This window comes from Ipomoea triloba, chromosome 6, assembly GCF_003576645.1.
Source record: "Ipomoea triloba cultivar NCNSP0323 chromosome 6, ASM357664v1".
In the NCBI taxonomy this organism is placed as follows: Eukaryota; Viridiplantae; Streptophyta; class Magnoliopsida; order Solanales; family Convolvulaceae; genus Ipomoea; species Ipomoea triloba.
The window spans coordinates 22,326,011-22,352,117 of record NC_044921.1 but is presented as its reverse complement, the minus strand read 5'-3'; the positions used below and the strand labels follow the sequence as shown (position 1 = coordinate 22,352,117).

Genomic DNA, 26,107 nt, shown 5'->3' with positions numbered 1-26,107 from the left:
CATCTTTATTCGAGTCGTTCGAGATGAAAATGTAATATTTGTACTGAAAAATATAATACGAGGTAAAGTGTTTATTATTTTTATAAGAAAAAGTGTAATACTTTATTATTAATTAATACTCCGTATTATATTTTTCAGTATAAGTATTACATTTTCATTTTAATTCGACCCGCTACACATTACACATATAAGGATATTTAAGACGATCTCACAGGAAAGTCGTTGATTCGTACAATTAAGTAGGAGCTAAGAGGATCTCACAGGAAAGTCGTGCATACATACAATTAAGTAGGAGTGAGTAATCACTGAATATCAATTTGATTTCGAGTCATATTTTAAATTAATTTTGAATATTCACAATTTTTGAATTTATTTTTTTATACCCAATATTCAAATCAAATAATAATTTGAATAGTTCAGCTCAAGACAAATTATTTTGCATTAGTTTGAACTTTGAATACAATAATTTTTTTTAAATACTATTAACTCAATTACAATGTAGTATCTATTCATACATATTTTTTTAAACTTACTGAATCACAAAGAGCTAACGCCCCGTGAGGATTGAATACACTAATTTGTTTTAAAATCAGTTTTAACCTTTTTATTTAATTGTTTGCAAAGTAATATTTATGGTATACCAACCAACTAAAAACAGCACAAAATTACTTTTAAAAAACCTAAAAGTGTTTTTTTTTTAATAATATTATATTATTTTAAAAATATTTGCAATAGCCAATATATAATTTAGAGTTAATTCAATTTTTATGTTCTAGATTTATAGGTGAAAATCTATTTTTATCAAAATATATTCATTTGGTCATAGTATTATTGAGGCATGACCATTTTTAGTCATCTGTCAACAAAATCGTTGAAATGTCATTAAATACAAAGACATTTCGATCTTTTTATACAAATTAGGTTGAGTCACTATATGTTTTATGTTTATGTTTTTGAAAAAACCAATAATTGAAGACCGAAATATTGTATTTAACAATATTTAAACTATATTGTTGTTAAAGGACAAAAATGGTCATGACACGATAATACTATGATCAAAATTAGATGTTCTGATAAAAATAACTTAAAGTTGTATGTCACCTATAAATTTATGACAAAAATAAAATTAACTCTATAATTTATTATATTTATAACAAATTTTATGATCAGATTGAGTTTCAAAATTTTCAATTCAAATATAGACAAACATTTAATGCTCGATATCATACATTCATACCCAATTTTATATTCGGGTACACTATAATCTAAAATATTTAAACCTATGCAAAAACTTGTGTGGACCCGTCTCACCATGAGACAGGTCGGGTCAAGATGCAAGTGTAACACTTATATGAACAAATGTAATACTTATATGCTCAAATGTAATACTAATCAGGAATAACTTTTTTGTTACTTATAAAGGTAATGTAATACTTTTAAGGAAAATACAATACTTTTACATTTCGATTTAAAAGTATTACATTTTTCCTCAAAAGTATTATATTTGCCATTATAAGTAAGGATTACTTGTCAACATTACTTATTATGAAAAATGTATTACTTTTTCTCTTATAAGTAACAAAAATTGTATTATTGATTAGTGTTATATTTGACACATAAGTATGACAATTGCACATATAAGTATGACATTTGCATGGTGCTTTGACCCGACCTGACCCGTCTCACAAATAAGGATCCATGAAACGGTCTCACACAAGTGTGATCCTTAAACCTATACTCCGTAACTACTTATGCTTACTTACAATTTAGATTTCAATTCAGATTTCGTGCGTTAGTTCATAAAATTCGAATAACGCACATCCATGTAAATTATCATGATTTATTTCCTGTCAAATATTCTCCCGAGTTAGAGTGTGTAGGCCCCTTAGAGTTAGAGATTCAACATTTTGGGAGAAATTTAATATATTTAGCCTTGTGTACACGGGCATTTGACTATGTTTGCTGAGCCATTTAGTTATCGTGTGGGAGACTTTTGGGGTTGGAAATTCAACATTTTTGAGAGAAGTATAATATACTAAGGTCACAAATTTATTTTTTGTCAATGCCCTCTTGATTGAACGTGTCACTTGATGTTTTTTTAGTATAATTTATCTCTTATGTGTGATTTTTTTACTATTACATAGAAGATGAAATTAACTCAGTGCACACAATTATGTAGAAATTATGAGTTTTCATCACCTACAAAAGTATAATATATTTAGGGCCATATGTAACCACATGTTCAAATAGTATGGCCACCAATTACTACCTAAATCAAGATATCGAATTATTCGTATGATTAATATTACAATTATATATAATTATCACAAAACAATAAGGTTTGAATTTGTTCACCAAATTGTTCAGATTTTGATATAATAGTCACAATGCATAAAAGTTCATAGTTTTTCCCCAATTTTAAAGGTTTAATATAATTGTTACAATATATACAAATTTGATTTTTTTTTTCACCAAACTGAATAAAGTTTTGGGATAATGAAATGTATGATATTTTTAGTTAAAATGTAACACCTTTTATTCATTTCGAAATGTTTGAAGGCATAATTAATAGTTCTATCTCTATTTAGACACGGTGTTGAGGGTTTGATGCCACGGTTGGAATTGACGCACTATAATTGTATATTTAAGTTTTTATACATTAATATGTTGAATTTAATTATAAAAATTTCAATAAAAATTAGACACAACAAATATAATTGAATTATTAAATATAAAAAAGTGTAATTGAATTATTTAACAATATACAGTGTTTAAATCCACCAAGTATGAGATGTTGTGGTAATCCAATAAATATACTAATACTAGTTTTATATACGCGCATTGCGCGAATGGATTAATGCCCAATGTTTATATTTAAATAAATATTTGAAAGTATATCAATGCAAGATTATATAGGAGAAGTTTATATATGGGTAATTGAATGTCGAATTTTTTTATTTAAATATCTAACTCAAAGTATATGATGTATTAGGAGGTGTTTGATTGGATGAAAAAGTTTTTTTTTTAATTTAAAGAAAATTAGAATTTTGTTCATTTGGTTCATGAAATTTTGTTTTCTATTGAAAAATGTTTTTCTCAAGAATGATGAAAATTTGTTCGACTCCTTTCCCTTGCTTTTCTCTTTCATAGACAAAAATTTCAATAAAAAATTAGTAGGAGAATTGTGTCCTATAGTGTTCTTAATTACCATTATTATTATTATTATATGATAATGATAGTACTTTATTAGTCTTTATACTCATTTTTCATTACAATTTCAAACTCAACCAAACAATAAAATAAATATTTCCAGTAAAGTAATATCAACAAAAAAATTTAATTATTCTTTTTGTTAATTTATTTTATATGAAATTTCAATTCCATTTTTACTCAAATATTTTTTTGTGAACCAAATCGGGTGTTAATTAATTAATTAATTTTTTATCAAACAAAAAGTAATTACAAATTCCGGTGGTCACAAACATTGGGCCTTGTAGATAGCCCAATAAACCAGTGCTGGACCGCTGAACCATTGTCCAAAAAGTAGAGTCAGCCCAAATAGAAGGAGCCCAAATTATATCCAGGGCTCCATTGAGGAACCGGGCGCACGTGACACTCGTATATAACTTCTTTATAAAGCTCACAAACCTTCATCATCCTCAACCCTAGGGTTTCATTTTCGTCTCGCAGCAGTAAGCAGCGGCGGCTAGCGTCGAAAATGGTGAAATTTCTCAAGCCTAACAAGGCCGTTATTCTCCTTCAGGGCCGCTACGCCGGCAAGAAGGCGGTCATCGTGAAGTCCTTCGACGACGGCACTCGCGACCGCCCCTACGGCCACTGCCTGGTCGCCGGGATCGCCAAGTACCCGAGCAAGGTGATCCGCAAGGACTCCGCCAAGAAGCAAGCGAAGAAGTCTCGCGTGAGGACTTTCGTCAAGCTCGTTAACTACAACCACATTATGCCGACGCGCTACACCCTGGACGTCGACCTGAAAGACGCCGTCACCGCCGACTGCCTTCAGTCGCGGGACAAGAGAGTCTCTGCCGCGAAGGAGGCGAAAGCTCGGCTCGAAGATCGGTTCAAAACTGGGAAGAACAGGTGGTTCTTTTCCAAACTCAGGTTCTGAGTAGATCAATACATAAATACTCTCAGCCTTTGAGCTTTTTGTTTGTTTCTCTTAGTAATTTTTACAACTGGATTTTGTTTACTTGAAGATGTTATCCTTATTATATGTGACAATCGAGTTTTTTATATATCTCCTTTCTCTTTAATTATTGACTAGTTCTCGAGTATTGATATATTGCTTGGCATTGTCTATTAGCTACAGCATTATTTCTATCTACCATTGAAACTTGCATCTAGATCATGTTTGTCTTTGTTATTGAAGTTGGATTACTATAAACTGTTGCCGAGTAGCATATATAGTGTTGATTAGGTTGCTTTCACAGGCGTTACGGGCATTGTTAATGCAGTACAATGTACGTGTCAATGAAAGCATAGAGCAATATATCTGATCTAATCCTGCTACTAATTATCTTTTTCCACGAACAAACTTGAATTGAAAGTGGTTTGTTTGTGTAGGGATTGGAACATGTCAATTGAAATGCCTGTGACTAAGTAGGTTTAGAATGTTGATTTATTGTTGTTGCTTCATAATGGTGAACTCCTTCATAAACGAAATGAGGGATGTTCAAGTTTCCGGAGCATAGATCAAATGTCAGTTTTAAACAGCATAGTGCATTTCCGATTGCACATTGCTACCTGTCTACTGCAACAAATTTTCAATTGTCTTGTGATTTCTGAGGAATTTACAGAATTATAGTATAGGCTTTCTGGTTACCATAGTGTATATATCCATACTCTAGTAACATTACCAATGAAATTTGTTGGACTTCATAGGTTTAAATTTTTGATTTATTGTTGTTGCTTCTCAATGGTGAACCCCTTCAGACACGAAATGAGGGATGTTCAAGTTTCCGAAGCATAGATCAAGGTCCAGTTTTAAACAGCATGGTGCATATCCAGTTGCACATTGCTACCTGTCTCCTGCAACAGCTTTTCACTATACAGTCTTGTGATTTCCAAGGAATTTACTGTATATGCTTTCTGGGATCTATAGCTTATAAATCAAAGGTTGTGTATTGTTACATGTATCTGTTTTGGTTACTTGATTCTGTCTGCAAATAGTTATTTTCTTCCATCAAATCATTTCTATTAAATAGTCAAAGCTTTGTGCTCGATTATATTTAAAACATTGAAATTCAGTCTCGAATCTCCATTCAGGGAAAGATGTTTTTATAAACTCCTATAATCTAATGGACATGGAATAGATCCCAGATTCGTTAAACTAGAAATTTTTGTACCTGCCTTTATAAATAAACAATTAACATTGAAGTGTGGCCACTATCATCAAGTTTTTTTAATTGAGATGGAGTACATTTTTAATTTGGAATTAGAACAAACTCTATTCAAGAGGGTCATTGGTTCGAATTTTTTCTCAACATGAATGGAACCTAATTGTTAATTTACTCGAGGCAGGTTTAGCTACTTTTTGTTGGAATTTTATTTTATACATTTCCTTCTTCGTAATTTAATTAACACTAATCATAGTAAAGGAAAGTAAGCGAGCTCAAAGACAAATGGAGTGGTAAAGCTAATGGAAGTAATCACATGATCGTGTTTTAGAATTTGGATAATTAATTATGTTACACATAAGTAAAGCTAGTGGTACGCTGGATTAATTATGTTACACAAGTGTTTATGACAGTGCCTTGAATTAATGTAACTTAAGAATTAAAAATAAATATTTAATTTGATTGTCTTTTCAACAAATTGTTGCTAATATGTATGGATAACTATAGTTCGGTTCAAATTGAACCAGACACTGTATGAAACAAACTCAAATGTTCTGGTTATGGTTATGATTTAAAATTGGAATATAATATTTGGGTTTCAAATTATTAAACTTTTCAAATAGGAATGACCAGTTCTCTATTTAGGGTTTCGTTTGATTTTTATAAATTGGAACTCAAATATTAGTTTTAGGTTTTGAATCATGATTGGAACCTTTCGATTTGTTTGCAACGATAAGAAAAATGAATAAAATATATATTTTAAGAGTAAAAAAATGAAATATTTATTTTAAGCATAAAAATATATATTGAGCGGTTATGTGGATAGATAAATAATTTGGTGCTATAAGCATGGTATTCAACTAAAAGGGTACCATTTTTCCATTATTTAAACATGTCATTTCTCGCTTTTATATAGATATATAGTCTCTTTTTGAATATTATTAACTCTGTTACAATGTAGTATTTGTTCATACATATTTTTCAACCTAGTAACCACAGTTCCTAATGGGGATTGAACCTGTGACTTCTCACTTAGCAATAATTAAGAAAGACTTCTTAATTGGAGCGCGTGGCTAACTAGCTATAGTAATGTCATAATCCACCTCCAATGGACAGGCAATATGGTTATTTTGTTTTGGTTGTTGTGGTCTATCTCGTGCTTGCGAAAAGACCCGTATATCCCTCGACTTATCCACAAGCCATATTGCCCTATTGTCTCACCATATCAACTGAGCGACTCACTGCAAGAAGCCAAGAAAGGACCCCTAGATTTGAAGCTAAAAAGCAAAGAAGGAATGGATGGGTTTCAGCAGTTTGGTGTGCCGGTGGTGGGAATAGTTGCCGTAGCTGCTATTACTTTCTATGCTGTAAGCTTTATGGAGATGAGCGAGGTACTCAAACTCAATTCCACATGCCTATTTATTTCTTCATTCTCATCTCTCCTAGTCTTTCCTACAACATTTGCTTACAAATCTGTTGTGAATACAATTTGCAGAAGTCTTTCAGAGACTTGGATGAAAAAGAAGATTCCGAAAATGGAGGATTCAACCCTGCTCTTAGATTTAAAGAGAGGACTGCTAGAAAAAAGGCTCGAAAACAGACCAAACCTTGATTCATCCTCTCTCTATTTACTCTCTTAATCTTAGTTTTATGTTATACTGGGTGTTTATTAGTTTGAAATTGTATTCAACACTAGCCACTTTAATATTTTATGTGAAGATATTTGAATTTTGATAGCTTGACGTTTGGTTGTAAAGGTAAAAAATTTAAAATGTCATTGTATAATAATGTTATGTAATATAATAATAAAAATAATGGTAGAATAGTAATTTACCAGGAATTAGAATTTTATCTAATCAAACTATAGAATTGTAATTCTTTGGAATTTGGTAAAAATGAAATTGCAATTCTATCCTACCAATTAAGGGTGAAAGTTGTACTGACAGAATGAGTGTTTTAGAAGCATGTGAGAAGAGCACACAACATTTCTTCTTTTTTTTATAGATAAAGTTGATTAGTCAATCACTTGAACTAAGCAAGACGAGGGAGAAATTTTGTAATTCCATAAATCAAATATTGAAAGGGTAAAGTGGTTCTACGAGTCCATCTGCTCTATATTACAGCGGGGTAAAAGTTAAGAAATTGATTGAAGAAGAAACCACTGGAACCTCTGCCTGCTAGTTGAGAATCACTAGGCTGCAGGTTCCTGGAGCCCTAAATCTTACCTCCCTTCAGAGATTTCTTCTGTTTTCTCAAAACCCTCAATTCCCCAACCCCCCATTGCAAATGCCAAATGCTCTAATACAAAAAAAAAAACACAAATCCTTCCATTACAATCACCTACTTCTTGTGGCCTGATGCTGATGAAGAATGTGGCGCCAAATCCCCGGGGGCGAACACGGGAAGCTGGTGGGAGGCGCCGTCTCTCTTGAACCTGGATTCCCGGGGCAAGTTCAGTTGTAGCCTCTCCAGTCCATTTCCAGATCCGGAGGCTCTCTCGTTCTTCATACTGTCCTTGATGGGCCCGCGAAACAGAGGGCCACCGAAGAATATAGACTCCCCGCTGTACATCAGCTTCTCGGACTGCTGGACCGGAGGCTTTGGTGCTGGATGGGAAGGCTCTTGAGGGAGCGGGATAGGGATAGGCCACTTGCTGTTGCTGGCTGCTGCGTTAGGATTTGATAGTAAAGACGGTCTGCCACGAGCTTCTGCAGCTGAGACGGGGACAGATACGTACCTTCCGGCTTCTTGATCCCAGACAACAGATGTTCGTTTAACGTCTCTGAGGAGAGACGTTGGTGGAGCGACTGCAGAGAGGAGTAACGGGTCAGCAGCGCCACTTCTGTGCACGATCTTTTCATCGAAGTCTGAAGAGGTGTAAGATAATGGGCGGGGGCGGGTGTTATTAGCCAATGATGCCCGAGCCTGCTCGGGGATAATGCCAGCATTCTGGTAGCTAAAATTGTTGTTAGCCTGCGGGAGGGGGCTTAGCGTGACCGCCTCGTGAACGTGGCTCGGGCTGCTGAAGCTACTCACGCTTTGGGTGCCCGTCTCGTACTCGTCCCTGCTGCCTTGACTAGGCGCAAACGAGTTCCTAAACGGAGAAATCCTTGTGTCTTTGTTTCCACCAGTGTCAGCACTCATACTGCTTCTCACACTCATATTCTCACTCGAGCTTAGCTCAGAATCAGCCAAACGACGGTTGTCAATAGGGCGTAGGACCGACGAGGATGCTCGGGCTTTAGCTGCAGCTTTCATAGCATCGCTCGAATCTAGCTTCGCAAGCCTCCACGCACTGATCTTAACAGGCCGCTTAGACGCCTTGTTGCCCTTGTCCTCGAACCCAGCTGCGTCTGGATCAACTGTTGACGGAACTATTCCCGGTTCCAATTGAGGTGCAACTTCTTCCTGGTCCACAAGAATCAGAAAAGAAGCAAATGAATAACTATAAAGGAATTAGAAACTGTAATTCAGACCAAAAAATTCCACGACGAGAAAGGGCAATTGTGAGAGAGTTACGTTATAATCAACAAACACACGAGGAGGGGTGCACCACGCTCCTTTGTACTGCAGGCCTAACGAGCTTCCACCGCTGAAACCAGTTGTTGCAGATCCCGTTGGAGAGAGTAGAATGTTTCCTTGCTCTTCATCTATAGATGCTCCCCCCAGGGCCTCGCTCATGGCCGCCCTCATCGCAACAACATATTCGTATGTCGTAATGCCCTAACACAAGACAAAAAGATTGAATACTACTGAAACGAAGATTCATAAGGTTGTCAGAAAGGAATCTTGTCAGTCCAATTCCTTCATAATCACTCCATTTGGTTGTAAATAATTTTTTATTTTCTTATACTTTTCTAAAATACGCTGAAAAATATACAACGATCTACCTTTCTGATCAGTATCATGTGGAAAAAGAAGAGTTCACCCAAGGGCACACAAGCCAGTACTGAAACCGCTGTACAAACAGCCTGCAAAACGTAAAAAAGCAATTTTATACTATGGCGCTATTGGATAATTCCATTCTGAAGTTCCACAACAGTGCGGGGCATGAGCAAAACCATATGCGAGATGGAAATTACCACAACAGTTGCAAATGGAGCCCGAGAGAAACCATTCCCTAGTCTGTCGACTATTTCAGCCTCCATGTTCTTTTTATTCACGAAGCACCGCACCAAAACAGCAACTCCGGTCCCAGCTTCAATAGCAAGCTGCACATTCGTGTGTGTACAAGTGGCGAGAGAGAGGAGTCAGAAACTGGAGAATTTTTATTTTTTTTTCATATTCGACCTACTATTTGCCTTAAAACGTACCCATACTAGACTGATGGCCATAAGAGATATAAAGGTTGCATAATTTTTCCGCCCGACACAGTTATTTAGCCACTGCAATTTTCAACAAATTCGGTTAGCTTCCCGAACAAAATAAAGCTAGGTTAGTCAGAAGGGACGAAAAATATGCCTTCTGCAAAGCAATAGTGTCACTATAAGATATACCCGACAATGGTGATCAAATCCGTCAACACATTTGTCACAGCTTCTACAATGCTTACTAAACTTGCATACCTGCAAGCAAAGAAGCAAAAATAATCCAAAAAAGGGCATCAAACAAGGACTGTTTAGTAACGCCTAACAACAAAGACTAGACGGAAAATGACACGTTTCATTTTGAATCTGGTGACCGAACATGCTCTGATACCATGTTATTATTATAACTTAATATTGGGCTAGGGTCACTAAACTAAGCTATAATGCACATGAACCAAACCACACTAAAAGATTGAATTCAACCAATTAGCTAGTCTAACCCATAGCCTTATAAACCCATATTTTCTCTCTTATTTTATCAATGTGGGCTTAACACTCGAAGCTACAAATTATAGCTCCCTTAAGTATAAAACCAAGTTACTACATTAAATACCTCGGCATTGCACAGTGTGCAGAACAAAGCATCTTCGCTCGCGCCTTCCTGCTCAACTCCACCGTCCTGTTTGCGACAATCCTCGTGTACAAACAAGGCACAGAAGATTCCTCCAATCTTACAACAAGATGATGACCTCCTTCTAGAAGAAACTACTCGACCATCTGTCCTGTCAGCTTCCGGTTGACTTCTCTTAACAGAGTGCGACACACCAAATGAACTTCTCGAGACCGAAGAAGGAGACGAATTTGCATCTGCGCCAAGTCCTTCAAACTTCCCGGACATATTTTTGGCAGAAAGTCCATGCTTCGGGCTCGTATTGCTTAATAGCTCAGAATCGAACTTTGACATTATACCAGGATCTGCAGGGTTAATTGCAGTGCACCGAACATAAAGAATGAAAACCAGGAGTGCCTGCAACCACAAAAGTATCCATCCGATTCAAGATTATACTTGTTATTATCGAAGCATAAATCAAGGGCAAAATCTCTGCCATTTCCAACAAGGCGGGCAGGTTATTCCAATATTTAGAAAATCTGCGTACCACTGGCGAATAGACTCCAACCAGTACATACTCCCAAACGTGTCCTCCAAGGAAAGGAGAGAAGAAAGCATAAAATGCAACCACTAGTAAGCAGAAAACGGTTATTGCAACGACCTACAAAAAGCAGTGAAAAATTAGAAAATGTACTTGCAAATGCACATATTTGAAACATCAATAACTCAAATAAGGTCATTCTATTTTTAATTTTTTAATGGCATGTTTTACAAGTTTCTCGTTCTCCTCTTTTTTTTTTTCGCATTCATTTATTCATCCCCATTGTAGATACACAGACTCCATACACAAACAACTATTGATGCTATTTGCCTATTTGAAGACTGAAACTATGAAAGCCATGAAGGTTGTGAAATTATTAAAGGTGAAACATGACACTACTAATTTATAGTCATTTGATGTGTATCTTGACGTTTCCTATATCAGATATTCAGATTTATTGGGAAAGGGTATGATAAGAAGGCTTTTCAGTCCCCGTCCACACGCCCATACCACACGATCTCTCTTCTATATACTATCGACACTTTCCCAATGAAGCACGGTTGCATCCTCCCGACAGAGTAATTCCTATACATTACAAAACATTTCTAACAGCTTCCTTGCCACCATTGAACTGTAGAAGTTCCAGCCATCATAATGGTTACCCCCCTCGATGACTTTAACATTAACCTCCATGACCATCAAATAGGAGAGGAAGTACTTGATAAATACAGCGTTGGCATTTGTGGATTCCTCAAGTATATCTATTAGTTTTATTGTCAATGTAAAGTCTCCACACCTCATTTAGAAAAAAAAATTTAAAATAAAAAATAAAAAATTATGATCTCCCAAAATAGCTATCAACTATGGTTAACTACCAAGAAAGCAACAAAATTCGCCTCCATTAACAATATGCAGTTATTCACACCATACAACCAGCATCGCTTGGTTCCAGAGTGGTAGATTGTGGCCTTGTGGGCAAGGACACAAGATCCCACCTAATGGACCACTGAATCACCGTGATTTACCCCTCCACTAGCCTATCATGACGGGGTGTGGGACCTAGGGCAAGAGAATTTCGCCTTTGTGGGCAAGTTATTCACGCCATACAGTTATGTAATTACCCACTGAGGCACAAAATTAAGACCGAAGCTACTTGTTTTCTCCTTAAACTCTCTAACTCCATTATCTTTCCTGCCCACTCCAGCCAAAAGGATTCCAAAATTGAAAACATAATTCCTAACCCAAGTATGCACAGGGATGAGATTTACAGTTAAATTCCCTTTAGTAGGTTCATAAAACTAAGCAACATTTATGCAATTCTTTGTAGTGTCTTTACTAAATCCTATGAGCAGATAGTGAACAAGGGTAGACAAGAAAAACATCACCACATTAAGAAAACCAAAAGGGCAAACCTGAAAGGTGTGTGCTGGAAGCTGCCATCCATGTTTCCTCACCATAGCTTCCCAGAACAGGGCTTGGCAGCTCCACCAAATCCACTCCAACCTCTAACCAACCAAGCTCCCTTAAAAAAAAAAAAATTTAAAAAAAAAAAAAAAAAACCTTTCTTGAAAGCCCCCTGTGATATAGAGCAGGCCAATCTCAACTTTCCTCTTTGGGGAAACAGAAGATCCCAATCTCAGAGGTGAAACATTGAAACAACCAATCAAGAATTACAAAAAAGAACCCCTCATAACACTGCAATCTCTCTGCAAATCCAAGAAGAATGTTGGGTTTCCATTCCCAGAAGACGAAAGGGCAGAGTAATCGAAGCTGAAAGAGTTGATGCTTAGCAGTTAGCGCCTACCCATCATCTTATCCTCTTCCACTGCAACGAATTTGAAGTTGTTTTTGTTGAGCCGCCGGAGGAGGAAGAAGAAGAAGATGGGTTAGGTCACTGACAGACATTAGTTTACTGACAAACATTTAATAACAAAACAACATGCCTAAATTTTCTGCATGGATAATAATAAGTGAGAAAATATTGACTTACAATAGAACCATTCCAGTTATCATTATTCTTTTGTAAGAAGCAAAACATTTTTATACATTTAATGTTAGGGTTACTTAATTGTTGTGCCTAAGCCAGTTTGCTCATTCAATTGGTAAATACAAAATTGCCATTAAAACACTAAATTTAAATCTTTCTTCAAATCAGTTGTCTTAAATTTATAACCATGTATTTTTTGAAATTCAGTTATTTCTTATATTTCCATTTAATGGTCTAGTAAAATGGCAACTTTTGTTGATATATATATAGTATGTGTGTAAAAGAGAATAATATTAATAAAAATGTACTCCATATGTATTAATGTATGTACTTAGGTGTGGTCTGTGGGGCGAAAATAAAATAAAATAAAAGCTGCAGGCAACACGGTGCGGAAAAGAAGGGTATTGAAGTGATGGGGCGCTTTCTTTGATGGAAAGATACATTAATTTAATATTTATTAATAATTGTTTTTAAAAAAGAATATTTTATTAATAATTATGGTGGACCCTCACTTTTTTTTTTCTTCTTTTTTCATTGTCATCTTGTGTTGTCCTCATAATGACTACGGTCTATGCCTCTAATGACGAGTTGATATCACATTTTATTTTACATATTCAGGTTTATTGGAAAGTCAATAGTTACTCAAACTCATTAAAATGAAATTTATTTTACTGATAACCAATATATTACTAGTAACAAAAAAATTTTAAAAAAAAATATTTTCATTTTAAAAATTTTTTGGATACCATACCAGCTAATTGGCCATGTTTGTATTCTCCTTTCAATCTGGGAGGAGACAAGGAAAAGATGTGTTGTCATCTATCTCCACAAGTTTTCAAAGGCCTTGGAAATTCAGACCGATTCATAGAATCACTTGCACTATTTGGCCCTTCGTTTCACCAACAAAGAAGTCATCCTTGATGATTTTTCAGTCCTTACTTGTCGAGCCGCCTCTCTTCGCCATTCGATGCTTCCGCCTTCCCTTTCTATAACATACCTATGCGCCCTCCTTTCCAATCACTAAGGAAAAAAAAATACCATTCAAAGGGTTGGTGTGACTATAAGTAAAGCTTCGTTGATAAATTGTAAATATTCAGTATGTAAATTGTGTGTTTTGGATTCGGATTTACAACATAATTTGTCGGGATGCAATGGGAGGGTGACAACAACGACTAGGTGTCACGACAATTACATGGTGTGGTGGAAGCACCAATGTGTGATTGTTGTGCTCATTGAAAAATAATATCATGAAGACAATTTTCTATTAGTGGAAAAAAGAGATTTTGTCTTCTTCATTAGCAGAGAACTACTTACGAAAATTAGTGGATTAAATTAAAATTTATATTGAGTTAATACCCAATATAGTACTTGACTATAATAATTTTACTCAGTTTGATCGTAAATGAATTTTTATGTTTAATTTAATTTTCGATTTTAATGATTTTACACAATTTAGTTATTTGTTAAAAATTATGTCAATTGACTACTAGAAATAAGGTTACTGGTAATTTCTTATCCTTCATCCCATTTTGGATGATTCATTCTCCTTTCCCTTATTAAGATCCACGCATAAATGCGCCCGCTGGGTACAAGAGTGACACCCATGCATGCATGGCTGTCACATGTGGTATAAATTTGGTGTGGGTCCCAAATATCGTAATAAACTCTTCATTTGTAAGATAATTTTATCTCTTCTCGCTCTTGCATTTCTCTCCTCCAAGTTGACATTTTGTTCTTAAAACTCGTGAATAATTTACTGATGTGGATGCTCTTAATTTAGTGTGCACCCATACGATCAATGAATTAGCCCGTCGCTCATGTGCTAGCCAGGCAGTATGTTTTTATCATTCCATGTCTAATTACTCAAAGCGATTCTATAACCCTCCCACCATCATTTGTGATGCTCTTTCATTATATACAAATTAATATATTTCTTTAAAAAACAACTTCTTAAATTGTTTGATATGTTTTTTTTTTCTTTTTTTTTTTTAATTTTCTTTTTGGTCGGTGGAACTTATTTTTCCTCATAGAAATTTTATTTCAAAAGTTGTATAGAATTTAATTCTCTATTGTTGGGTTGTAGTCACGGTATATGTATTACTTATATGATTTTATATTGCTTATTCATTGCATTTTTTATAATCATAATGTAATTATTATGTATAGTTAAGTGTAATTATCATAAAATATAAATATTTGAGTTTTTACTAATTTTTATAAACCTTGATATAATTATTATAGAGTTTGAGCTTTTTTTGGCCAATTAGATAAAATAAAAAAGTATAAACCTTGATTAACCGAAGATGAATCGGAATTAAATGGGAGCGTGTGATTCATGTTGAAGCGCCTCGCGTGGGCATAAGCAGGTGCGTCGCGCAACGCAAAATCGCAAATCAATAACCCAAGAGCACGTCAACCATATATGGAGAGTGGCAAGAAATAAACGCGATGAACGCGCGATAGGGAGGCGCTTGGTTCTCAACGTTGACCGCAGCTACCCACAAGGCCGAGAAGGGGACGAACGAAGAGGAGGCGGAGAGGGCGGTCACGCGCGGCGGATTCACCAGCGAGTGACGAAAAGGGGGCGAGTGAAGAGCAGCTGCGAGGAAGAAGAACAAACAACAAACCCTAATTTAGCAGAAGCGAGAGGGGGGGGAAAAATTTCCAGTCCACTCGCCAGAGACCCTCGCGTGAAATTCCAGTTTGCAGATCGAGTGAGGGAGAGGAGAGTGGAGGTGCGTGAGAAAATATACATACACCAGACGCTCCTGAGTTAGATTGCAGGTATATCGCCGCCACTTCATCCTCTCTCTCTCTCTCTCTCTCTCTCTTCCTCTCTCTTTCTCTCTCTCTTCCTTCTTCTCGTACTTTCTGCCTGTAAAGAGTCATGCTAGCCGCCATTGTTTATCTTCTGCTTGTTAATTACATTCGTTTCTGCTCTCTGATCTGCACTTTTCCCCTCCCACTCTTAGCTGCTGTTTGGAGTAGCAGTGTTTTATTTCTCTAGACTGGTTCTTAGAATCTTATCTCATTATAGGGAAATTCGGTAAATTCAGTTTTTTTTTTCGATGATTATATTCAAGCGCCGCAGTCCTGCACCGAGAATTGAGCTTCCGTTTTCCCTTCTAGAATTTGAGAATTGAGCAAACAAGAATATTGCTGTGTCCTTGTGTTGGGGGCTACTGATCGAGTTTGAATGTACAAATGCATAGGGCCTGATTAGTCTATCTGATGACTTGTTGAGATTTTTAGTCCCTACATGTGGATTGGGGGTGGTGGCAGGAGATTCCTGTGAACATGATTTGGACAGGGAAAACACTGGTGTATATATTCCATAAATCTTGGTGTAAGCTGGCTTGTTGATTGAGTATGCCAATCATAGTTTCAATTATTATGACCACTTCAATTTCACACTTCAATAGTGTTAATAAGTAAAGGCCTTTTCCACTTGGTGCAAGGAAGTTGTTATTTTTATAACCTAAAATGATAGTGCTCTTGAGCTCAACTGTGACTTTGATTGGAGCTGTATGGACTGTTATGCAAATGGATGACAGCCAACATCATAAATACAATCATTTAATTTAAATAGAGGAGTGTAACTTAAAATGCTTCTGTTTTTGTCTAGCTGATAGGCATCAGAACATAATGGATCCTTTTATGGTTTTGCTTCCCTTTCTTTTGTTTTACTCGACACTTTTGTGGGGCGTGGGCTGCCCTTTATGCTTTATACTCTGTAACAAGGTTCACAACTGAAACCTATTAGTAAAATGCAATACATTTTGCAACCCATTAGTAAGCATTGATATGCCACCTGACCACCACTTAGCTATAAGGGGTTTCCCTCATCCCTGCATATCTTTAAAAAAAAACATAAGTATAACAAATGTGAGCAATATAGAATGGGATTCTTTATTTTAGACAGTAATGGATGAGAATGATTGCTTTAGGTCACTATTGAAGATTATTGGTGTGACTTGTGGAGTATATGGAAACAAGAGATTAACAACTAACTTATTACAGATTGTAAACCGATATGCCATTTAGATTAGTCTAAATCAACCATATTAAATGATTCAGATTTCAGGCATAGGGGACTGGCAATTATGAATGGAGCTTTATTCGTGTTATTGGCATCACAGAAAAGCCAGTGGAAGATGGAGGCCTGTTGGGTGGAGGGTGCTCAATATTTCCTCTACAAGTTTGAATTGTAGAATGTAGAGCATATGTAGCGTCAGCTTTCTAATTGGAAAATTCTCTCTCATTTTGAGTGCTGTTGTGGAACCTGTCAGGAATATTTATTTGTTAAGTACCATTCTGCTGGGTTCTGTGCACCATCATTTCATACTGATAGCAATTTGTATTTGTTTGTGCTGCAAGTTTTTTTACAGCTTTCAGTTTTAAGGCATGTCTCCTTGGTGTGACACATGATAAGATGTTTAATGGAAGCTTGGGAGTTGGGACGGCTCTCATCCAAATATTGGTTTAAGTTTCAGTAATGCTCTAGAGTGCTGTTTTTGTTTTATTCTGGTGTAAAAGTATGACATAATGAGGGATGATGACAAAGAACGTGAGGAGAATTATCATTACAGAATTTGAAATTACATAGACCCATGATTATATTTGTGTAAACAATTTATGTTTAACATGTGGAAGAACATATTTAATGTACTTTATTTATTTTAAATGCACTGGATTGATGATAATTCATACTATGTTTATCTACTTTCTTTATTTAACCATAGATAACTCCTATCATGTTAATTTAGTTTCTTTATTTTATCTTATTTTTTCAGTGTACTTAATTTGGGATGATATAGGGCATTAGGGTGATAATAATCTTGTTCTTGAACAGCTCAGAATGGATATGTGTGTGTAGCTTCTTCTTCTTTCTTTTTATTTACTTCTTTATTATTTATTTTAAATATTACGTATTTACGTTTGAAGTTTACTCCTTGCGACTGGTATCCATTTTCACATGGAGTCAGGGTGTGATAATTTTATGATAATATCTTTTTTATTTTATTTCAGTTGTTGAATATGTTCATGTACAAAAGTATGACTATTAAATCCAACTCTGGATGTAACTACTTCAATAACTTTTTTGTTTTGTTTTTGATTTCAGGTCTCCATAACTAGATAGAAAGCCAATAGTAGGTTGTCAACATGGATATCGATCTTAGATTACCTTCAGGAGATCATGATAAAGAAGAAGAAACAAATGGTATTGTTAACTTGCTTGATCATGAAGAGAAACTCGATGGTGTTGAAGTGGGTGGAGATATGGACATTGAAGAGAAAATACATGTTGAAGATGGAGGGGAGATGAACTCTCCCATGGGCGATATGGGAGAGTTTAAAGAGGATGTAAATCTTGAGCCACTTGCTGGTATGGAATTTGAATCACATGGGGAGGCATATGCCTACTATCAAGAATATGCCAGGTCGATGGGATTTAACACTGCAATACAAAACAGCCGTCGCTCAAAGACATCAAGAGAGTTCATTGATGCTAAATTTGCATGTTCTAGATATGGTACTAAGCGTGAATATGAGAAGCCTGCAAACCGCCCACGTAGTAGACAGGGAAGTAAGCAGGATCAAGAAAATGCCACTGGTCGACGAGCATGTGCAAAGACTGACTGCAAAGCAAGCATGCATGTTAAGCGTAGACCTGACGGGAAATGGATTATTCACAGATTTGAGAAAGAGCATAACCATGAACTTATGCCTGCCCAAGCTGTCAGTGAACAGACTAGGAGGATGTATGCTGCAATGGCAAGACAATTTGCTGAATACAAAAATGTTGTTGGTCTAAAACATGACTCCAGAAGTCCATCTGATAAAGTTCGGAATTTGGCTATGGAAGCGGGTGAGGCAAATATTTTGCTTGAATTCTTTATTCAGATGCAGAGTATGAATTCCAACTTCTTTTATGCCATAGATGTAAGTGAGGATCACCGTTTAAAGAATTTGTTCTGGACTGATGCAAAAAGTAGACATGATTATGCGAATTTCAGTGATGTTGTGTCTTTTGACACTACCTATCTTAGAAACAAGTATAAAATGCCGCTAGCACTTTTTATTGGGGTGAACCAGCACTATCAGTTCATGTTGCTTGGATGTGCTTTACTGTCTGATGAAAGTTCAGCAACATTTTCTTGGGTGATGCGGACATGGCTAAAGGCAATGGGTGATCAAGCTCCCAAAATCATAATCACTGACCAAGAAATGGTCATGAAGTCAGTCGTTTCAGAAATCTTGCCATCAACCCTCCATTTCTTTTGTCAGTGGCAAGTACTTGGAAAGGTCTCTGAAAATCTTAATCATATCATTAAGCAGAATGAGGAATTCATGGCAGAGTTTGAAAATTGCATTTACAGGTCATGGACAGATGAGGAATTTGAAAAGAGTTGGCAAAACCTGGTTCAAAAGTTTGAACTCGGAGAAAATGAATTGATGCTGTCGCTGTATGAGGACCGGACGAAATGGGTACCTACATTCATGAAGAATGCATTTTTAGCTGGCATGTCTACAGCTCTGCGATCAGAGAGTGTGAACTCTTTCTTTGACAAATATGTGCATAGGAAGACTACCATCCAGGAGTTTGTAAAACAGTATGAAGCTATCTTACAAGATAGGTATGAAGAAGAAGCAAAGGCAGATTCTGATACATGGAACAAACAGCCTGCTTTGAAGTCTCCATCACCATTTGAGAAGCATGTGGCAGGGGTGTACACACATGCTGTCTTTAAGAAATTTCAAGTTGAAGTTGTAGCTGCAGTTGCCTGTATTCCCAAAGATGAGAAGCGAGATGAGACAGCTGTAACTTTTATAATTCAAGATTTTGAAAAGAGTCAAGAATTCACGGTAACCTGGAATGGGCATAAGTCAGAAGTATCCTGTATGTGCCACATGTTTGAGTATAAAGGCTTTCTTTGTAGACATGCGATGGTTGTTCTTCAAATAGGTGGCATTTCTACCATTCCACCACAATATATCTTGAAACGATGGACAAAAGATGCCAAAGTCAGATTCCCTGTGATAGATGGATCTGAAGGTGTGCAGTCTAGGGTTCAAAGATACAATTCTTTATCTCAGCAAGCAATGAGATTGGCTGAAGAAGGATCTTTGTCTCAAGAAAGTTACAGATTTGCTGTTCGCTCACTTGATGAAACTTTTGGGAATTGTGTGGATGCTAACAGCTCAAATAAGAATCTTGTTGATGCTGGTACTACATCTACTCCGGGTCTTCTATGCATAGAAGAAGATAACCAAAATAGAAGCATGAGTAAGATGAATAAGAAGAAAAATAACCCTACTAAAAAAAGAAAGGTCCGTTCTGAAATATTGTATATTTGTATATAGAGTATGAGGTAACTTATTATGTCGTTTGCTGACATGTGTAATTCCTCTTCTATGCACAGGCAAACTCTGAACCAGATGTTATGGCTGTTGGAGCACCAGAAAGTCTGCAACAAATGGTTTGTTTTATTTGATTCTTGCTAAATGCAAAAGTTTAATGCCATCTCATAAAATTTTCATTAGAACTTAAAATTTAACTTGTTAATATGTTTTAATCAAACTTTTTTGCTTTTGTAGGATAAATTAAGCTCTAGACCAGTAACTCTGGACGGTTATTTTGGCCCACAACATGGTCTACAAGGCATGGTATGGTCTGCTATAATTTGGTCACACTTAAAACATGTAGTTTTGTTCTAAACTTGGCCATTAATTTTTCCAGGTACAGTTGAACTTGATGGCACCAACTCGTGACAACTACTATGCAAACCAGCAACCTATGCAGGGGCTAGTATGTCATATCTAAATCATGGCTAGTCTGATTTATCATATAAAACAGAGTAATGATTATGATGTTGTTTCTCCATAGGGACAGTTAAACTCTATCGCACCCACACATGATGGCTATTATGGGACGCAACCTGCAATGCATGGGCTGGTATATAAAATTTTTAGTGCCTGTGGTTATGCTTTTAAATCGAGATATACATGCCTTTTTTAGATAGGTAAGTTACAACTGTAACCAATACACTTTCTGTTTACGGCTGCAGGGCCAAATGGACTTCTTCCGAACCCCAAGTTACCCATATGGCATTCGAGTGAGTTCCCTATATAACTAGTGCTGTTCCTACAAGAGAAAGCTGATTATCATCTGATATTAAACAATATATATTCTTATGGCATACTTCATGTGATTTTATATACTGGATGCATCTAGTTTTTAATTTTATTTTATATTATTTGAACTAGGAGCTACAAGGTATTAGAATATAAAAAGGAAATGGATTACCTTATCTGATTATATCTGAAAAAAAAAATCTGTTCTGTGATATATCTGTCTTAGTACAAAGGATACAAACACTTATGTGGTAACTCTTCTCTTGCCCGATTTCTAGAGGTTCTATGGTGTTATGATTTTTATTCTACTAAATAATAACCATGTTGAAGAGAAATGGGAGAAACCTTGATGCTATGCAACTAAAATAAAAGGGTTTTTTTTTTGTGTGTGTGTGTGGGTGGGCGGGTGGGTGGGGTGGGGGCGGGGGGTGTTGAACCTATGCACTGCTTGAGTGTAATGTCTTGTAACGCGGTTTTCACTCACATTGGCAGGAAGAACCGAATGTAAGACCTACACAGTTGCATGATGAGGCTTCCAGACATACCTGAGGACAAAATTTCTTGCCGCCTAGGTAAACATTGCAGCATTTTCACAAATTCTTGAAATCCAACTCATAAAATGCCTGAGCGAGAGTTCCTTTGCGTGCAGGGACGCATGGAAGTGTTGAGGTGAAAATCTTTTAGAACGCGATATGGTTTGTGCGTCGTGCTCTGGATTTGTAAAGGCAAGAATCTCTAGATCTTGTAAAATAAGGGAGAATAGACAGTTAGAAGTAATGGTGTAATGTTGTATAAAGGCTGTTGTAGCATTGTTTGTGATGAATTCAGTATATTTAGAGACCATTTGAGATAAGAACCAAGCAGAGTGTAATCTTTCTTTAAGCTACTGCAATTAGACAGTAACAATAGCATAAATTGCAGAAATTGTTGTACTTTTCGCTCACTAGTTTGTACCTGAGGTATTATTATCTCTCTGTATGTTTTTTTTTTTTTTTTTTTTTTTTTTTTGAGAAGGTATCTCTCTGTATGTTAAAAACTGTCTTAATATATTAAGATAATAAGATGTTTAACAAAAATTGTCATATTCAGTAAATTTAAAAAAATATATACTAGTACTTTTATTACCAAAAATGTTCTTGAAATAAGAATTTGGATTTAAATGATTATGAAATTAATACATTTACACATATATCCACTTAATTAGTTATCCAATTTGAGAAATTAGAATATTGAGATTAAGAGAAACTTGTAATTTTCTTTTTGAGCAATGAGAGAACTTGTCGCTAATGATTTTAAACTGATCTAGATTATCATAGTTGATCAGCTCAGCTATCAAGAAGACCAATAAGTCGCTTCCGTAGATGTGAAACTTGTAAGCTTCCATAGAAGTGAAATTTGTAATTTTATAATTACCAAGTAGAGTTGTCAAAACAGATCGAAGCGACGAAATCACCCTTAATAGTGCGATTACTAAATACTAAGTCAAAAGTTAACCAATTTAGTTAGAGTTATCTCAAATTATATAATTTATAATCATTTGATTAACAGGAGGGAATTCGAGTTTATATGTTATATCATAAGAATTTATTGATGAAAATAAAAATCACCTCCAAAGACTACAAAATTGGCTTTGAATGCGGTATTAATTCTTTGTGCTTCAACAGGTTAATAAAGTATACATGAATATATACTACAATGTAATAGAGTCAGTAGTACTAAAAAAAAATCACAAAATTAAACAATAGAGGGCTAAACTGTACAAATAAAAAGGTGAGGGACTTGTCTACAATTGACGGTAAAATCGAGGAATTCAGCGGATCTTCCAAAGTTTCCCCGCCCTGAATCTGTCAACAAACACCTTTGCTCTGATAGATATATCCCCCGACAACTCTGGAGCTGCGAATCACCGTCCTCCTCCGTACAACTATAAAACCCGCCGCCATTCCTATCCCGCCGGCGAGGAGCCAGGCTGTGCATTTTGCTGCTCCCTATTGATCCAATACTCTGTTAACTTCAAGAGTTTATAGTCTGATTGCAATTGAGTATCATAGGTTGAGGTAGCTTTTGTTTAATTCTGCGCTTTAGCAGTTTTTGTTTGTTCTTCAATTCTGCCGGTCATGAATATCTCGCTGCCTCTGGATCAGCTCCAGAGCGGCTGTGGATATGCGCGTTCTTTGGCGGAGCCAAACAATTTCAGAGAAAAGCTTCGACTCTCCGGGCATTTATCCGTGAACAGTGATAAAAAGCAGCGGAGCTTGTTTTCGCGGATTAAATGCTCATTTGTGGAGCCCGGCTTGGTTAGACCACCCCGTCCTATATCCAAACCGAAGCCGTCGAAGATGGAGGATGTTTTGAGGGAAGAAATTCGTGGCGATGAGACTCCAAGGGAGGATTTGAGATCCAGCATCTGTGAGGAGATTGAGAAGCTGGTTTCGCACAAAAGGTACCGCGAAGCACTCGAATTCTTCGACATTTTGTATTGCGCGGGTGACCTTGACGTTGGTGTGACAACCTACGATGCATTGATCAATGCTTGTATGGAGTTGAGGTCAATTAGAGGCGCCAAGCGGGTGTATGATCATATTGTGAGGTCTGGGTTTCGACCTGATATGTATATGAGTAACAGGATATTGCTGATGCATGTGAGATGTGGTTTGATGTTAGATGCTCGGCAGTTGTTCGAAGAAATGCCCCAAAAAAACTATGTTTCTTGGAACAAAATGGTTGCGGGGCTTGTGGAATCGGGCGATTATGTAGAGGCCTTCCAGTTGTTTATAAGGAAGTCGGAGTACTCTGACGCTGGGCCTCGACTGATTTCCCCCATGATTGTAGCAGCTGCAGGTTTGGAGCTCATTTCTGCAGGAAAACAATTGCATTGTTTTGCTGTGAAGTTGGGGCTTGCTGATGACATATTCATATCCTGTTCTTTGATTAATATGTACAGCAAGTGTGGCAGCATAGAAGATGCTCAGTTTGTGTTTGATGAAATGCCGGAGAAGACCTCAGTTGGATGGAATACTATCATTGCTGGCTATGCTTTTAATGGATATAGCGAGGAGGCTTTGTGTCTGTACTATGAAATGCAAGAAGCTGGAGTTCAGATGTCAAGTGCCACATTTACGATTGTTTTACGAGTTTGCACAAGGTTGGCTTCAGTCGAGCATGCCAAGCAAGCTCATGCTGGGCTGGTTCGTCATGGCTTTGGGTCAGATATAATAGCCAATACAGCACTTATTGATTTCTATAGCAAATGGGGCAGGATAGAAGATGCGAGGAATGTTTTTAATAAGATGCCAAAAAAGAATGTCATATCTTGGAATGCCTTGATAGCTGGATATGGTAACCAAGGGAGGGGAGTTGAGGCTGTTGAGTTATTTGATAAAATGGCTTATGAAGGAATGGTTCCCAATCATGTTACTTTCCTAGCTGTTTTATCTGCTTGTAGCTATTCTGGTTTGACAGATTTGGGATGGGAGATATTTGACTCGATGAGAAGAGACTACAAGGTAAAGCCTCGACAAATGCACTATGCATGTATGATTGAACTGCTAGGCCGAGAAGGGCTTTTGGACGAAGCCTGTTCATTGTTAAGAGATGTTCCGTTTAGGCCATCGTTGAACATGTGGGCTGCCTTATTGACGGCATGCAGAGTCCACGAGAATTCTGTTCTTGGAAAATTAGCAGCCGAGAGACTTTATGAATTGGGACCTAAAAAGCTTAGCAACTATATAGTGCTTTTGAACATCTATAATAGTCTGGGGAAGCTAGAAGAAGCGGCAGCTGTTGTTCAGACACTGAAACGAAAAGGTTTGAGAATGATGCCTGCATGTACCTGGATAGAGATTCAGAAGCAGCAAGTAGTTTTTTACTCTGCAGACAAGCACCACGCCCAAACCAAGGAGATATATGAGAATCTAGATAATTTGATGCTTGAGATATCAAAGCACGGCTATGTTGCCAAGGAAAGGACTTTGCTTCCTGATGTGGATGAAAGTGAGCATAAATTACTACCTTATCACAGTGAAAGGTTAGCAATTTCTTTTGGCCTTATAAACACCCCAAGTGGCAGTCCATTACAACTGGTACAGAGCCATAGAATATGCAATGATTGCCATAATGCAATTAAACTCATAGCCATGGTTACAGACCGAGAATTTGTTATCAAAGATGACAGCAGATTTCATCGGTTCAAAAATGGAAGGTGCTCCTGTGGAGACTACTGGTGATGAGTAGGAACTACTAATCTGATCATTTTTGGTGTCAGCATGACTTACATTCTCTGTGAATCTTTTCTCAGCTTTTCAGTATCTTAAAGGATCTGATGCATATAATTATTCATTCTCATGAATCCTGGGCAGAAAATAGATTCATTAGAATTGATTGCTTTAGTCAAGAAGGCACAATTAACAGTTCGTCGGTTACTCTCAATGTGGATGGTATTCTGTCCCTCCATTTCTAATCTGAGTATTTCTGCTAGAAGGCATTAAAGTGAAGTTACAAACTTCCGTGTTTACAAGTCTGAATTCTCTAGGTCATAGCAGGCTGAGCTAGTTTGGTTCATCTTAAAATTTTTGGTTGGTAGAACATTAGTGTAGTTAAGAAAGTTGTCTCAAGCCAACTTGCTTCAGTAGTCATCCATTCTAAAATGGATTATCTATGTGACTATGTAGAAGTTGCGTGATTTATCATTCTTTTAAAGTTATATAATACTAAACTTTTGTGGTTGCTCTGTTCTTTTCACTTTCATTCTTTTTCCCTTTTTTTGCCCAATATTTACATGCTGCATATAAAAAAGGAAAATTTCATGTATATTCTGGGGGAGGATTACTCCCGCCACGTGATTGTTCTGATTAGGTGAAAGATAAATGCAAACACGGGCAAGGAAAATAAATCTTATAGACCAACTATACCATTTTGAACGAAGCTGATATATATCAAATGTCAACTTCAAGAGCTAACAACTATAAGTTTTTCAACATTCATGGCAATTTTTTTGTGCAGCTTGAGAAGTTGAGTGAGATACAGTGTCAACCTGAATCACAGTTGTTCATAATAGATGCTTGGCTGCAGGTAAGCTCTAAATATTATTACAATTGATTTCAGTTATATTACCACCCCCGGGGGCCGTATTGGTGCTTTAAGTACCCCCCCCCCCCCCCCCCCCCAAAAAAA

The 26,107-nt window shown here is 36.6% G+C and overlaps 6 protein-coding genes and 2 non-coding genes across 10 annotated transcripts in view; 7 read left to right on the top strand and 1 right to left on the bottom strand.

Annotated features, from left to right (window-relative positions):
* Positions 1 to 3,657: 3,657 nt before the first annotated feature.
* On the top strand, positions 3,658 to 4,274 carry LOC116021742 (60S ribosomal protein L27-3). Its single transcript, XM_031262214.1, has one exon. It carries the CDS (start codon positions 3,719 to 3,721, stop codon positions 4,124 to 4,126), a length of 408 nt encoding a protein of 135 aa, XP_031118074.1. The 5' UTR covers positions 3,658 to 3,718; the 3' UTR covers positions 4,127 to 4,274.
* A 370-nt stretch (positions 4,275 to 4,644) lies between these two features.
* LOC116023860 lies at positions 4,645 to 4,779 on the top strand. Its single transcript, XR_004099451.1, has one exon. It is a non-coding gene; the product is annotated as a small nucleolar RNA snoR137 (small nucleolar RNA).
* Positions 4,780 to 4,922: 143 nt separating this feature from the next.
* Positions 4,923 to 5,057, top strand: LOC116023861. Its single transcript, XR_004099452.1, has one exon. It is a non-coding gene; the product is annotated as a small nucleolar RNA snoR137 (small nucleolar RNA).
* A 1,376-nt stretch (positions 5,058 to 6,433) lies between these two features.
* On the top strand, positions 6,434 to 7,096 carry LOC116023273. Its single transcript, XM_031264261.1, has 2 exons — positions 6,434 to 6,745; positions 6,850 to 7,096. Exons 1-2 carry the CDS (start codon positions 6,476 to 6,478, stop codon positions 6,964 to 6,966), a joined length of 387 nt encoding a protein of 128 aa, XP_031120121.1. The 5' UTR covers positions 6,434 to 6,475; the 3' UTR covers positions 6,967 to 7,096.
* Positions 7,097 to 7,397: 301 nt separating this feature from the next.
* On the bottom strand, positions 7,398 to 12,724 carry LOC116022702 (probable protein S-acyltransferase 19). Its single transcript, XM_031263533.1, has 9 exons — positions 12,225 to 12,724; positions 10,819 to 10,932; positions 10,275 to 10,688; positions 9,851 to 9,919; positions 9,668 to 9,739; positions 9,437 to 9,565; positions 9,245 to 9,325; positions 8,874 to 9,077; positions 7,398 to 8,762 (listed from the first exon to the last, which is right to left on the bottom strand). The coding sequence occupies exons 1-9, from the start codon at positions 12,267 to 12,269 to the stop codon at positions 7,695 to 7,697; spliced, it is 2,196 nt and encodes a 731-aa protein (XP_031119393.1). The 5' UTR covers positions 12,270 to 12,724; the 3' UTR covers positions 7,398 to 7,694.
* Positions 12,725 to 15,234: 2,510 nt separating this feature from the next.
* LOC116021871 (protein FAR-RED ELONGATED HYPOCOTYL 3) lies at positions 15,235 to 21,905 on the top strand. 3 transcript variants are annotated; one of them, XM_031262378.1, is made up of 9 exons: positions 15,235 to 15,583; positions 17,922 to 20,131; positions 20,224 to 20,280; positions 20,399 to 20,467; positions 20,541 to 20,609; positions 20,694 to 20,756; positions 20,869 to 20,916; positions 21,428 to 21,507; positions 21,585 to 21,905. In XM_031262378.1, exons 2-8 carry the CDS (start codon positions 17,963 to 17,965, stop codon positions 21,482 to 21,484), a joined length of 2,532 nt encoding a protein of 843 aa, XP_031118238.1. In that variant the 5' UTR covers positions 15,235 to 15,583; positions 17,922 to 17,962; the 3' UTR covers positions 21,485 to 21,507; positions 21,585 to 21,905. The 3 variants fall into 3 exon arrangements, with proteins under 3 accessions (XP_031118238.1, XP_031118236.1, XP_031118237.1); XM_031262376.1 differs by having other exon boundaries at positions 15,237 to 15,583; positions 20,688 to 20,756; XM_031262377.1 differs by lacking the exon at positions 15,235 to 15,583 and adding an exon at positions 17,593 to 17,667 and having other exon boundaries at positions 20,688 to 20,756.
* Positions 21,906 to 22,769: 864 nt separating this feature from the next.
* Positions 22,770 to 25,660, top strand: LOC116023236 (pentatricopeptide repeat-containing protein At5g50390, chloroplastic). The gene has a single exon (XM_031264223.1). The coding sequence runs from the start codon at positions 23,053 to 23,055 to the stop codon at positions 25,159 to 25,161; it is 2,109 nt and encodes a 702-aa protein (XP_031120083.1). The 5' UTR covers positions 22,770 to 23,052; the 3' UTR covers positions 25,162 to 25,660.
* Positions 25,661 to 25,807: 147 nt separating this feature from the next.
* The window catches only part of LOC116023237 (probable E3 ubiquitin-protein ligase ARI7), a 1,271-nt gene continuing 971 nt past the window's right edge, over positions 25,808 to 26,107 (top strand). The window contains exon 1 of the mRNA XM_031264224.1: positions 25,808 to 26,005. Within this exon, the coding sequence (XP_031120084.1) occupies positions 25,874 to 26,005 (132 nt within the window). The 5' untranslated portion in view covers positions 25,808 to 25,873. The remainder of the gene's footprint in view (positions 26,006 to 26,107) is intronic.

What these genes read in the sequence shown, in the direction of transcription:
- LOC116021742 (XM_031262214.1), top strand. Translation starts at nt 3,719, where the DNA reads ATGGTGAAATTTCTCAAGCCTAACAAGGCCGTTATTCTCCTTCAGGGC.
- LOC116023273 (XM_031264261.1), top strand. Translation starts at nt 6,476, where the DNA reads ATGGTTATTTTGTTTTGGTTGTTGTGGTCTATCTCGTGCTTGCGAAAA. An exon ending in GCTTTATGGAGATGAGCGAG is followed by an intron (nt 6,746 to 6,849) that starts GTACTCAAACTC and finishes TACAATTTGCAG; the next exon opens with AAGTCTTTCAGAGACTTGGA.
- LOC116022702 (XM_031263533.1), bottom strand. Translation starts at nt 12,269, where the DNA reads ATGGTGAGGAAACATGGATGGCAGCTTCCAGCACACACCTTTCAG. An exon ending in GCACACTGTGCAATGCCGAG is followed by an intron (nt 9,920 to 10,274) that starts GTATTTAATGTA and finishes CTTTGCTTGCAG; the next exon opens with GTATGCAAGTTTAGTAAGCA. An exon ending in ACATGATACTGATCAGAAAG is followed by an intron (nt 9,078 to 9,244) that starts GTAGATCGTTGT and finishes GTCTTGTGTTAG; the next exon opens with GGCATTACGACATACGAATA.
- LOC116021871 (XM_031262376.1), top strand. Translation starts at nt 17,963, where the DNA reads ATGGATATCGATCTTAGATTACCTTCAGGAGATCATGATAAAGAAGAA. An exon ending in CAGAAAGTCTGCAACAAATG is followed by an intron (nt 20,281 to 20,398) that starts GTTTGTTTTATT and finishes TTGCTTTTGTAG; the next exon opens with GATAAATTAAGCTCTAGACC. An exon ending in AACATGGTCTACAAGGCATG is followed by an intron (nt 20,468 to 20,540) that starts GTATGGTCTGCT and finishes TAATTTTTCCAG; the next exon opens with GTACAGTTGAACTTGATGGC.
- LOC116023236 (XM_031264223.1), top strand. Translation starts at nt 23,053, where the DNA reads ATGAATATCTCGCTGCCTCTGGATCAGCTCCAGAGCGGCTGTGGATAT.